This window comes from Aotus nancymaae, unplaced genomic scaffold (assembly GCF_030222135.1).
Source record: "Aotus nancymaae isolate 86718 unplaced genomic scaffold, 86718_ANA_hifiasm-v0.15.2.pri h1tg000032l_0, whole genome shotgun sequence".
NCBI lineage: Eukaryota > Metazoa > Chordata > Mammalia > Primates > Aotidae > Aotus > Aotus nancymaae.
In genome coordinates, this window is record NW_026988445.1 from 5,853,093 (window position 1) to 5,867,175 (window position 14,083).

Below are 14,083 nucleotides of genomic sequence, written 5' to 3' on the forward strand. Positions count from 1 at the left end.
CCCTGTAAGGCATCTGCTGCAATGAACATATCAGCTGAGATCTTCAGAGAAAGAATAACAAGTTAGCTTCTCCAAGAGAAGACAGAAAGAATTGCTTGCCAAACTGGATATATGTATTGCGGCACGCTGAGTATTACGTATCCCATTTCCTGAATGGGAACTTTTGTTGAAACAGCTACCTTAGGCTGTGCGTGGTGGCTCACACCTGTAATCCCAGCACTTTGGGAAGCTGAGGCAGGTGGATCGCCTGAGGTCAGGAGTTCAAGACCAGCCTGGCCAACATGGGGAAACCCTGTCTCTACTAAAAATACAAAAAGTAGCCGGGTATGATTGAAGATGCCTGTAATCCCAACTACTTGGGAGACTGAGGCAGGAGAATCGCTTGAACCTGGGAGGTGGAGGTTGCAGTGAGCTGAGATTGTGCCATTTGCACTCCAGCCTGGGCGACAAGAGTGAGACTTCAGACTTTGTCTCAAAAAAAAAAAAAAAAGAAATCGCCCCTTCTCCACAATTCTACAGCCTAGGCATGCACTTTGAATTTATAGGCCACTATAAGATTATGATATCATTTTGCTATATCTGAACAATAATTTCTAATTTATATTTGTTAAGTAGTGGATTTTAAAAAATAGAAACTAACAGATCTTAATATGATTGATTACCACAAAACTTTATTCAATAATTAATTCATGTCTTCCCATATTTTATGGCTTTTCTAAAAGTTCAAATTTGCAGGAGATATATGGTACTAATCTAAAATATATAACTAGTTAAGCTTTTCCATCAAAAATGTATTTACAGATAGAATTAACCCCTGGAAATTCAGCAATAATTTACCAAAGTCAAAGCTACAACTATTTAGTTTTTAAAATTATCTAGTAAAGTAGTCTCTTCCTTTTGCTGCTAAATGGAAATACATTCTGGTTGTTTCACAGCTCTTTATATTATTACCAAGTGCTTGGCAATAGCAGAAAGTAAAGAAGTAATGAAAACCAGTCTTTTTATGGGTTTTTTTTTTGAGAGATGGGCGTCTCACTCTGTTGCCCAGGCTGAAATGCAGTGGAGTGATCTTGGCTCACTGCAACCTCTGCCTCCCAGGTTCAAGTGATCTCCTGTCTCAGCCTCCCAAGTAGCTGGGATTACAGGCATGCACCACTACACCCAACTAATTTTTGTATTTATGGTAGAGATCGGGTTTCACAATATGTTGGCCTGGCTGGTCTTGTACGCCTGACCTCAGGTGATCTGCCCACCTTAGCCTCCCAAAGTGCTGGGATTACAGGCATGAGCCACCATGCCTGGCCCAAGAAAAACTGTCTCTCACTTTTTTTTTTGTCCTGAGACAAAGTCACACTCTGCTGCCCATCCTGAAGTTCAGTGGTGTGATCTCAGCTCACTGCAACCTCCGCCTTTTGGGTTCAAGCAATTCTCCTGCCTCAGCTTCCTGAGTAGCTGGGATTACAGGTGTATACCACCACGCATGGCTAATTTTTGTATTTTTATTAGAGATGGGTTCACCATGTTGGTTAGGCTGGTCTCAAACTCCTGACCTTAGGTGATCTGCCTGCCTCAGCCTCCCAAAGTGCTGGGATTATAGGCGTGAGCCACCATACCTGGCTTTTTACTCTTCATTTTAGTATTTTAGAAGGGTTGGGATAGAGAATAAAGATGGAGGAGTAGGAGAGCTTCATGATACTCAATGTAATGAAAATTTAAATTTTTTAAGATAACACATGAATTTCAATAATGCATGAATTTCAAATTCAATCACAAATAACAGAATAACTATATTTAAAAATCCCCATTTAATTCTTGTCATGGTTTTCATTTAAATTATTCTTACATTATTACCAATGGTAAATGATACTCACTCTTCTTAAAAGTAAGTACAAATTAAATCAGCTTTACAAGTAGTAGCTAATAATTTCCCAAATGAGCTAAAAGTAGAATACTCCAATAAGGTTATATAAACACATTGAGTACTCACTCATGGTGATGAGAATCTGGAGAAAAATGAACCATTCTCTTGTTACCCACTGGGCTGGGAGTGGATACCTACAGGGAGATTTAAACAGAAAAAAACAAATTTCAGATTTGTTTATAAAAAGACCATGGATAATAGTGATATATCCATTTGAGGACATTACTCTAAAATGGAGAATACAAGATTTTCAAACCTCAGACAACACTGCGTGGATTAAAAGTATGATTTAATTCCTGGTGAGAATACTCTACTTGTTTTGGTCTAATGTATTTCCTCTGCTAGATTTTTAAGACTATTTTAAAAGAATCTTGGCTGGGCAAAGTGGCTCACATCTGCAATCCCGGCACTTTGAGAGGCTGAGGCAGGTGGATCACCTGAGGTCAGGAGTTCAAGACCAGCCTGGTCAACATGGTGAAACCCCGTCTCTACTAAAATACAAAAATTAGCTGGGCATAGTGGCATGCACCTGTAATTTCAGCTACTCGGGAGTCTGAGGCAGCAGAATCGCTTGTGTCCAGGAGGCAGAGGCTGTAGTGAACTGAGAGCTTGCCACTGCACTCCAGCCTGGTTGTAAGAGCAAGACTCTGTCTCTCAAAAAAATCAAAATAAAAAAATTATTTAAAAAAGAGAATCTTTGCAATAGTGTAAATATCCTTTTAAGAATCACAAACCAGTGACTTAGTATGTGAAAAAATGTTTAATTAGATCAGTGTTAAGCAGATATTTCCAAGAACCAATGTATTTGTAGCTAGTTCCTAAATATAAATAACATGTATTATAACACATACATTTAAATATATACAAAACCTTAGATCAAAGAAGTAGTGAGCAGCCCTTTTCATGGTTTCCCCGAAAACATAGGAGTCATTTGTGTATTTACATAGCACAAATGTAATTTCATCTAAGAGAATAATATTTTCACTCCTGTATTTCTAAATAAAATTTAACATCTGAAGTAAGTTACTCCTATGTTTTTTTTGAATTTCACAACTTTCTTATCGTATAGATGGTTCTCAAACGGAATACAGCACTGCACAAGAATGAATCTATCAATCACAATTGACAAGGCATACATTTACAGCAAAAGGCTTTAAGTTATGTTCCATTGTAATAAAAAAAATTCCCTCTGTAATTATAGAAGTGCCATTTATATAGAATAGGAGGGAAAAGCATGAAAAAGCAATAAAATTCCTTAAAAAAAAAACCTAACATTTTCAAAACCTTATTTTTTCTTGTATCACTTGGGTTACACGGATGCCAGTATATACTCAGAAATTCCAAGAAATGCAAATACTGCAAATGTGCACAGATCATGACATTAATAACCCTATGGTTTGAGCACCACAGGTAAACATGTGGCTCAACTCCAGGACTGCATCCTGCATTCATCTCAAAATGAGGTTTTCATGCTATTCCAGTGGGTATCCCTGGAATACAGTAATCCATTTTCTACACTGTGGCTATGAGAAAAGCCGACTGTGCCTATGTCATGCTTTGTTAGAGGTTCATGATCACATTATCTCATGGTGGACCTGACACTTTTATTCAGTTTACAGTATGTTCTATGTACAGGCAACTTATTTCCTTTGCCAAGGCTGCTGACAACCTTTTCCACACTATATTAATCTTGTTTACTGACTTTATCTTGGTACAAATATCAGAAAACTAAACTTTTTATCTCAGAGAAAAAATAAACAACGTGTTGACAGAAGCAGAAGCTATTTTCAGGACTAAAATTGCTTGTTTACCTGAAGCTATACTTATGGAAAAACGTTTTAAGTCTTGCTCTGGTTTGAAATACATAATCTGAAATTTAATAAGTAAAGAAATTTCACATACACCCATGTGATAAATTGCCTGATGAAAACAAAGCAACTGAATACAATAAAACAGAATTTATAGCTAATTTATGCCATAATACAAATGTAAGCTTTCAATCTAGTCAGAAATAATCATACCATGTATTTCTCAGCAATCATATATATGTATAAAAAAACTGTAAGCTCAATTCAATTGCAGCAAATAACCCACAAAAGATTTACAGTTTCAAGTGTAGATATTTAAATGATTTTACATATTTACTTAGTACATGATCCTTTTAAAAAAGGTGACTATCCTTTATTGTTAAGTCAATTTTTATTTTACTTTTAAAGATACGCAAAAATAGGCATAGTTAAAAAAAAATTTTTTTTTTAATGAAATAAATCAACATATGATGACCTCTTCAGGGTCAATGTCAGTGGTCTGCCTCAGGAGTAAAACGTTCTTACAATGGGAACATTTTGCCACTGTGGCAACTAGACAAACTTACCTAAAATTTGAGAATAATATCTTTAATATAGAATTCAGCTTATGGAAAGCAGTGTTATATTGAAGTTTCAGTGGATTTTAAACTTTAAAACATATTTAATCTGATTGTAAGGAGAATACTTCAAAATATTATAAAACTTCAAGGAACATGTTTAAGGAATTCTTTTAAAAGTTTCTGTCTTATTAATTTAGGATAGAAAATAATCTTTATAAAAATAAAATGAAGCAGTTTTAAATATCAGATCAGTGTTAATTTCTAGCAAACAAGTATGGTGATTACTTTCTTCTCCAAAACACATGCTTTCTAGTGATTTTGGAAATGTCTTAGAAACCACAAATTTTAAGAAGTTGTTTCACTTTAAATATCTATAAAATCTTCACATAGTAAAGTTTATTAGTAAGAAAAATACATTTTATTCTGTAAGATTAGATAGGAAACGGGTATTCTGTTTTTCATGAGAAACAGTATCTCCAAAATCCAATTCTTATAATTGCTAAATCTCTGGAGACAATCATTTATATAATTAGCCAATATTTAGTGATGATAACCTTAGACATAACATTATACGCCCTGAATTCTTATGATTCATTTGTTAAATATTACTATGTAAATAACGACTACAATCCTAAATAAAGCAGATGTATTTCTTTTTATTAGACACTTATCACACAAAGTCTTAAGAAGTTTCGAGAAAACATAACTTTTGTGTCACAATTCTAAAAGATCACACGGGTCTTAGATTTTGCTGTTGTTTAAAAATTATGAATCTCAGGAAATAGGAATGCAGTAGCAAGAAATGAAAATTTAACACCAGTTGTACAAGTATCACTATCAATTCAGAAGGTCAATATGTACCAATATATTGGAAATTCTCCTACATGATCAATTATCAGTGACAAAATATCTGTTATCTGAAGGTTATTGGATATATTGAAAGCAATTTCTTATTTTGTCCCTGATGTATTGACACCAATTTTACGATTATCCTCAAAAGATAAAAAGTTGGTTTAATATCTCCTTTTCATTTACTTTTGTCGTTATCAAATGCAATGCATGCCATACTATTTTTCTACAATTACATAGCTGAACAAATAATTTCCCAAATCAGGTAAACTTATCTGAGACACAAGAGTCTTGTAATATTAATACAGAGGCCATTCAATATCGATGATATCTTCCTTATATTCTCAATGATTAAGATTCCTTCGGTAAATTAATGAAGGTTCATGTCCACACATAAGAACAAGAAACCATCATCCTTTCTTCTCTCCCTCTAGTATAGCAGGTCCCCTTCCAATTTCGCTCTGCTTTTCAACTATATTTTATTTGACTTCCAAACGCTACTCTGCTTCAGTGCCCACACTGACAAACACTTATGTTGGCAAGCTGCCATTCAAAAGAAGGCCTTTCAATTTTGTAAGGACTGGTCAATCAAATCCCCCTGGCCTCCAGGCTGTAGGGAGGCACTGCTTAAGCCTCTGGACCAGTTTGCCAAGATCCAGAAGTTTCTGACTTTTCTTATGGCAATTATTAATTTGACTCAACATCTTTGAAGAAAGAAACAACACTTTAAAGTAAAATAATATTCTAACCTTCTACAAGAGTTCATTTTAATTCATAGACATTAAAATAAATGTGTTGGATGTTTATCTCTTATCCCCTTACAGAAGAATAAAGGAAGACTGTTTGAAAGCGTTTCCGATGAGCGCACTTCTGTTTTATATTGGCGTTTTAAAAGTTATATTACAAGATAGTTGGAGGAATGGATAAAATATTTCATTATGTCATCTGTTCTTGTAATATTACAGAATGGTCACAATTCACAAAAAGCACGATCTATTTGGGCGTGAGAAACATTCAAGAAAATAACATTGAAATTACTTTTAAAGCAACATACAAAAATGTAAAAATTACTTTAGAACTGCTTTTAAAACAAATACAAAAAGTGATAATTCAAGGAGCATAAATTGGATATCATTTATAAGATTAAAAGGAAACAAAGTAATTATCTGATTTAAGAGGAATAAAGAGGAAAAAAATCACCTCTAAGAAGGGAGTTGGATGCAATTTATCTCCCCCTGCTCCAATCCATCTTAGCAACGTGCCAAATTCAGCTTTCTAAATTGCTGCTTTTCACATGTCAACTTTCTCATTCCACAGCCATCCATGGCTCTACACTGAAAGTAAAATGAAAACTAATGAGATATGCACACAAGGCTTTCCCTAAGCTGATCCTTACCTACTTGCCAATGTGATCTAGCACCTTATGCAGCCACGGAGAGCTTCTTATTCTAAATCCAGTACTGCTTATTTGGTACAATTCAACAAATACTCACTAGTAACCTAATGTACATATAAAATTGTGCTTAACTTTATTATATAATAAGGGATATATGTTCCCATTCAGTTGGGTGATTTTAGTTATATTGTTACATTAAACTAATCTTTTTGATGTCTTGATAAAGTCAAGTTATGGAACTCCTTTAACTCCAAGGGTGTTTTTGATTGTTGTTTTGTTTTTTAAGAACAAGAAAAATATTAGTAAATATAATTCATGTAATAATTCATATTTCACCTTCATTTGTCCAGATTTCTATTAAAGTAAAACTGTGTTTATATAGCAGGCCAGGAAAAATCCTCATCACTGGCTACAAGAAATGAAAAAATTTTTTATGGTGCATATGAAATATATACCATTAAAATTAGAACATCTAATGTATGCCTGGTAATACGTCTAATGCTAGGGAGAAGTCACTAGAAATCCTTACCTACAGGATGTTTTAGTTTCAGACAATATCCTCCTAGAAGGAATATTCAGGAAGGAAGATGATCCATTCCTGAGGACAACTGAATTACTGGAGAGTTCAAAACTGTTGTTGAAAATTACTAAGTTTATAGAATATAACTCAGTTAAATGCCTCAAAGTTTGGAATTTTATAAAATATAATAATGGTACAAAAAGGCATGTCAGGTTCTTATCATTCATATCTTTAAAAATACCAATATTCATGAACAATCTTGCTCTTATCAGCAGAGCTCACAATGCATGACTTTTAGGGGAAAACTTTGAACTAAGACCTATGTAGTATTTATTATTCATAGCCTTCATGTTACCTAAATTATAGTATAGTGGGTGAAACTGATTATTTTTAGTTTTTATTTTTATTTTTTTGTTTGTTTCCCTGTAGGGGAAAAAGTACTAGGTGGTAAATAGGAAAATTTAATTCTCCTATTTGTTAGACAAGGTTAAAATAAAAGTTCTGGCCAGATGCAGCGGCTCACGCCTGTAATCCCAGCTCTTTGGGAGGCCGAGGCGGGCGGATCATGAGGACAAGAGATGGAGACCATCCTGGCCAACATGGTGAAACCCTGTCTCTTCAAAAAACACAAAAATTAGCTGAGCATGATGGCACATGCCTGTAATCCCAGCTACTCGGGATGCTGAGGCAGGAGAATCGCTTGAACCAGGGAGTCAGAGGTTGCAGTGAGATGAGACTGTGCCACTGCACTGCAGCCTGGTGACAGAGCGAGACTCCATCTCAAAAAAAAAAAAAAAAAAAAAAGTTCTATATTGTTTGTTATGTTTTTACAAGGTAATTTAAAATCTTTCTTGGAAGGACTTAAGCGTGAACAAACTGACAAAGAATGTGTAATAATGATCACAAATGATATATCAAGAGTTAATAATTAGTAGAAATATTTCTATTGTCATTAACAATAAATCCTTATTTTTATTTGTTTAAATTTATTTAAATATATTTACTTATTTGAGACAAGGTCTTGTTTTGTGACTCAGGTGGGAGTCGTCATAGTTCATAGCTTAATGATAGCTTAACTGCACCCTCAAACTCCTGGGCTCAAGCAATCCCCCTGCCTCAGCCACTGGAGCAGCTAGGACTACAGGTGCCTACCATCATGCCCAGCTACTTTTAAACATTTTGTATAGAGCTGGGTCCTGCCATATTGTGTGCACTGGTCTTGAACTTCTGCCCTCAAGTAATCCTCCCACCTCAGCCTCTTCTCAAGTGCTGGGATTACAGGCATGAACTACAGTGCCCAGCCACTCCTGTTCTTTATGGCTTGCTTCTCATAAACAAGGTGCCTAGAGTGAGGAAACATTATATTCTCAAGTAATACTGAAGAAACTAACATTCAGTGAGGTGAGGGCACATGCCCTAGACTAAAGGGACTGAACTAAGCTAGCTTTGAACCGAAATGTTCCTATTTGCCCTAGTACTTTTTCCCTTACAGGGAAACTAGAAAAAATAAAAATATAAGACAATACATCAAAACAGATGTTTTCTGTATTTGGGGATTGGTCCCAGGAGATGATAGCCTGAATCTAGAATATACTCTAGGAAAATCTTCAGTCAAGGATACTCTGGACCTTGCCTGTAACTCTGGGTAGCATGCGGAGTATTTTAAGTTTAGACAAAGCAGGGCACGGCAGCACTAAACAGGTTTACCAGCACATGTTATAGAAGGACTAACAAGAATAAAAACCGGCTCCCCTACTAATCATTACAGCGAAAGAAGGATAATATTTACAAAGTGTACTAGAGGGGAGTAAACACTCCACGATGAGAATATGTAAGAGAACTTACGGAAAACTGGAGAACTTAGGCTATTTTTCCTTTGAAAGCAGATATAAATCTAAATGTGTGATTACATCTTTAAACCAGAAAGGTTTTGTTAAAACAAAAATAGCAAGAAATAAACCACACAGAAGTACAAGGCTTGCCTTTCTATTGAGGGTTAGCCTCCCTGAGGAATCTGTACATGTGTCTCAGGGAAGATGCTAACCTTACAGCTGCCAGCATTGCATTAAGTAGTGAATGAAGATACAGACTTCAGGTACTTTTGAAGTAATCTTACTATATTTTCAAGTAATAGCAGCACCTATATTTCTCTAAGAAATAACAGAATGAAAATTATACTAAACTAAGATTAGAAATACATACATATACATATAGTTATATATATGACAACATTAGCAATTATGTTTTTAACCTAAAACTAAACAGTGTGATTGCTTTAAATCTTCATTGTAAACAATTTTTTTCCTAGTTAAAGCCAGTCAGCACTGATAATTAAGAATTTAGAATTATTGGTCTATTCAAATAATACTTCTAATTATTAAACACATAAATTCTCATTTCTGGTATACACTACTAATGAAAGATCTAAATGCTTTCACAGAAAAGATTAACCACTACATAATTCAAAAACAGATACAGCAATGACTTTTTTCATACCACTCCATGGTAATACCTTTTTTGAGTAAGGTACTAAAAATTAACCAGCTCAGAAAGATGCCCAATAGTGACAGTAAAGAGTTTCACTTTGCCGTCCAGTTTTAGTAACAAGCTGTGAGTGGCCTCTACTGGCTGACCAAAGGCTTCCTAAATCGCTCATTTATAAGCTTGCAATATTATGAGTGTGAAGAAACTAAGGATATGTCCACATATGTTTACGTAAAATCCACTGTGCATAAAGATTTGTTATGAATAAATGCCAAAGTAATAAACAAAATTTATATAAGATGGTGTAAAAATATTTTATCATTTCATCCCACTGCTATATGCTTGGATTATGTTGGCAATCTATATATCTTCTAAAATTCTAATCTACATACCATGATAATCTAAATGTGGATTTTCTTAATTCATATCAAAGCAAGTCATGTCTGCATTTAAAAATAGTTTTGGGGACTCATTCAATACACACACACACACACACACACACACACACACACACCCTTTCTCAAAATTAAGTGTATATTTAGGCTTGGCAAACTGACTTTGGAGGCAAACACAAAGAATTTTAAAACTTGAAGTAATTTGTAATTTTAAAAAAGAGATTAATATTCTATGTAATGGTTTATGAAAATACTATCCTGGAAACATAGTAATCCAAAGCAATTTTAAAGATTTCTATATTATTGCTCCTATGTTTGGGTGGAAGTAATTTCATATTCAAAATGAAATAGCAATTAAGAAGGCAAAACGTTGCTTGTATCAGGAAATGTCAATTCAGCATTTATAATAGAGAAGAAAAACATGTTTCAATTTTTTCTCAGGCTTTCTAATAATAAAAGCTTCCTGTGCATGGGAAAATTTGTAATTTTCATTTATCTATTTAAACATATAATTATATATCTGATTTACTTCATCCTTTACCCAATCTGTTCACCTAAATATACTCTATTAAAAATTATTAGCAAATACACCTAATGATGTCAAAAGGTGACTACATTTATTTCAAAAAGTTATTGTCCCCACATGTAACAATATTCCAGTATATTTCAACCTTCATTTCAGAATTCAGTCCCATTATCTTGCCTGCTCAAAATGGTTCACAGGGTTATCTAGCTGACATATAAGATAACCCTCCATCTCACTAGACACCACTGGGATATGACACACTGACCCACAGTAAGCCCTTATTATTATCCTGAAATACATAGCACATAATGTAGCTCCTGCCAAGGAATTTGTTTATAAAAACCTTTTAATCTTTCTGGACATTTAAGTTATTCTTTAAAAGTAGTGTTCAACTATTTTCAAGAATTTCAGACAATGAATAAACATTTTATTTTATGTTTAATGTCTTCATTCTCATTCCCCACAATTTTACCAAAGGTTGAAAAAAAAAATCACATACATAGATAGAAAATAGAAGCTGGAAAATATTTTCTCCTTGTTGCTTAGGTTATATAGAGCCCATTATATAAAAGATAAGACTTAAAAACAGAAGATATCTCAATAGTTCATTCCTAGGGAGAATAATACATATTGAATCTTGATACATGTAAAATTAATTGTTTGTCTTCTTTTTCATTTTTTGGAGGGGTAGCAGAAGAGGTCAGAGGGCAATATGGCAGTGAAGATAATGATGAGATTCAGCAAACGTGTTTGAGGACATAACAAATTATTAATATAGCTTTTTGGACAAAAACTCTACATGTGCATTTTTAAAATTTAAGAATATAAGCAGACTAGGAAAACTTTTAAGTGCTTACTTATAAATTCTTTAAATTATTTTGGTACTCAAAAACACATGATCAACATTTGGGCAGCTAAAATTATTTATTTTCCACATTATTCAACAATGCATCACATTCACTGTGCATACTTTTTGAACTGGTTATTTCTACAATTTTTCCAACTGTTTTTATAAACTAGTCAATTTCTTCTTAACCTGACAGTGGTGTTGCACAAAACCTTAATTTACATCAAGGGAAAAAATTATAGCTGGTTTTTATAATTAAAAGAGTGTGTCTAAGAATCTCAAGGACAGAGTAATTTACAAGAAAAATGCTGATAGTCTCAATATTTTTAAACTGACAACTTAATACGGTTTATATTTAGCCAATAAAACACTTAAAATATTGTTCTGTGCAGGCTGTTCTAAAGCAAACATGCAGGCAACCATTCAATCATTCAATCTTATGTGATGCAGTTCAAGATCTTATATATTGTTAATTGTACTAAAAATTTACATAAGTAAAGAAAAATATGTAATCATAATTTGATGGGGAGGGAAAAAATACAAAAGCATAACATATTGCAAACTATTCTTTAAGGTATGAATAAATGAGTCAATTAGTTAATTAAAAAGAAGTCAAATATTAGTTAACAAACAGTGTAAGTATAAACATAGCATATTACATACTCAATAAATGACAATAAAAATCACATAGAATAACCTAAAACTTTAAAAAATTGTTTGGCCAATATCTATTTTAATAATCACAGTCAGACTCTCCTATTTTTGGAATCCTTATTAGCATTACATTTATGAAGTAAATGTCTATCTCAACTCTCGTTGTTTATAGCAGGGGACCCCAACCAGGCCACACAGCAGCAGAGGAGCAAGCAAAGCTTCATCTGTATTCATAGCCGCTCCCCACTGCTCACATTGCCACCTGAGCTCTGCCTCCTGTCAGATCAGGGGTGGCATTCAATTCTCATAGAAGTGTGAACCCTATTGTGACTGTGCATGCAAGGCATCAAGGTTGTGTGTTCCTTATGAGAATCTAAAGCCTGATGATCTGTCACTGTCTCCCATCAGCCCCAGAGAGGACTGTCTAGTTTCAGGAAAACAAGAAGAGTACTCCCACTGATTCTACATTATGGTGAGTTGTATAATTATTTCATTATGTATTACAATGTAATAATAATAGAAATCCAGTGCACAATAAATGTATTATGCTTGAATCATCCCCAAACCATCCTCCTACCCCCAGTCTGTGGAAAAATTGTCTTCTGGGAAACCTGTCCCTGGTGTCAAAAAGGTTGGAAACCACTGGTTTATAAAGTCAGTCAGGCAGCCAGAGATAACTCACCTCACATGGGGTGAGTTCTGGACTATAAGACGTACATGTAGTCACCAGGTGAAGCTTCTAAGGAAAGTTCTTTAAGTGATTGACTCAGCTAGCATGTGCCTTGTGCCCTTCTTTGTACTTCATGGTACCTGGGATACAGGCGATCACATCCATTTTTTTTTTTTTTTTGACTAGGAGTTAAAGACCAAAAGAATCAAAGGTTTCCACCTTGGCATCTTTTGTCTGGGTAACCAAGCCACCACATGCCTTTCTATGCTATGAGAGAAACAAAACAAAGCAAAACCCTCTCTTGTTCGAGTCACTATTATTTGGATACCGTATTATGTACACCAAGCTCAATCCCTAATTAATAATAATAAAGCCAATTATATCTATTAAATTCTACATTTAGTCCTAGAAAACAACATGCCATATGGTGGACCAGGAATTCACTAATAAGAAAGGAGATAGTAAACAACTACTTCATATGTCCAGCACCTAGGTGCTATATGGAAGATTCTAACGAATTGCATAATATCAACCTTACTTGCTAATATGTTGCAGACTTAATATATAAAACCATATAAAGATTAAACAACTACTAAACTGTGTGCATTTTGTTATAACTGCAACAGAAGTTTGAAAAAAAAAAAGATCATTGAACCCCAAATTAGCAAACATGCTTTTTGGAGGAGATGAGACGCTGAGTGTTAGAGCTAGCTAGGATCTAAGCCAATGGAAGGAGGGGAGACTATACACATAAACAAGCTATGAATTAAAAGGGTGTATATATTGGAAATGAGGAAATAAACCTGTCTAGAAGTTCACAGAAAATAATGGTTAGAAAGGTAACAAAGGTTCAGAAATCTAAGAATATTGTTCATCCTGAAAAATAATCTCTATGTTTAAGTCTTCAAAAATTAAGCTAAGTTTTCGGGACTAATTGCTATCATCAGAGTCTGTTAAGAAAAGGGTGCCAAGGTTAAAATCACTAAAAAGACATAAACCAGAAAAGATAATGTTTTCATGTATTAAATTGCTATATTTTTGTTTTTACTTCCTCATTGCTTTCTGAATCCTATTTCAACAGCTTGAAGATACAGTTTCTCCTATAGACAGCAGGATTAGGCCAACCCTTCGGCCTATGATGACTAGGACCTGAGGCATCCTGCCCTTTCTTGCTTCTTGGTGCATGGAAAGGAGAACTAAAGCTGAAGTAGGAGGAGTAAGTCAGAAACCAACATTCTAATCATCTCCACACTCTTGAATGAAGTTAGGTGGAAGGTCAGAGACGCATGGGGGACTGAGGGATGTCTGTTCCCTGAGGTACAGTCAGGGAGGTACCATGTCTGAAGAGGTGCCACATTTGAACTGGCACCTTGTCCAACAGGGCACAGAGGTAAAAATGCTGCATTTTTGGAATAAGGAGGCTTGACAGCCCGAGAGAATGTTGCTGGTTCCC

At 34.5% G+C, this 14,083-nt stretch overlaps 1 protein-coding gene across 4 annotated transcripts in view; it reads right to left on the reverse strand.

Annotated features, from left to right (window-relative positions):
* Positions 1–14,083, reverse strand: part of GPATCH2 (G-patch domain containing 2) — a 198,088-nt gene that overhangs the window by 80,360 nt on the left and 103,645 nt on the right. For all 4 annotated transcript variants that reach the window (XM_012459674.3, XM_012459673.2, XM_012459675.2 and 1 more), the window contains exon 6: positions 1,988–2,055. In XM_012459674.3, coding sequence (XP_012315097.2) covers positions 1,988–2,055 — 68 coding nt within the window. The remainder of the gene's footprint in view (positions 1–1,987; positions 2,056–14,083) is intronic.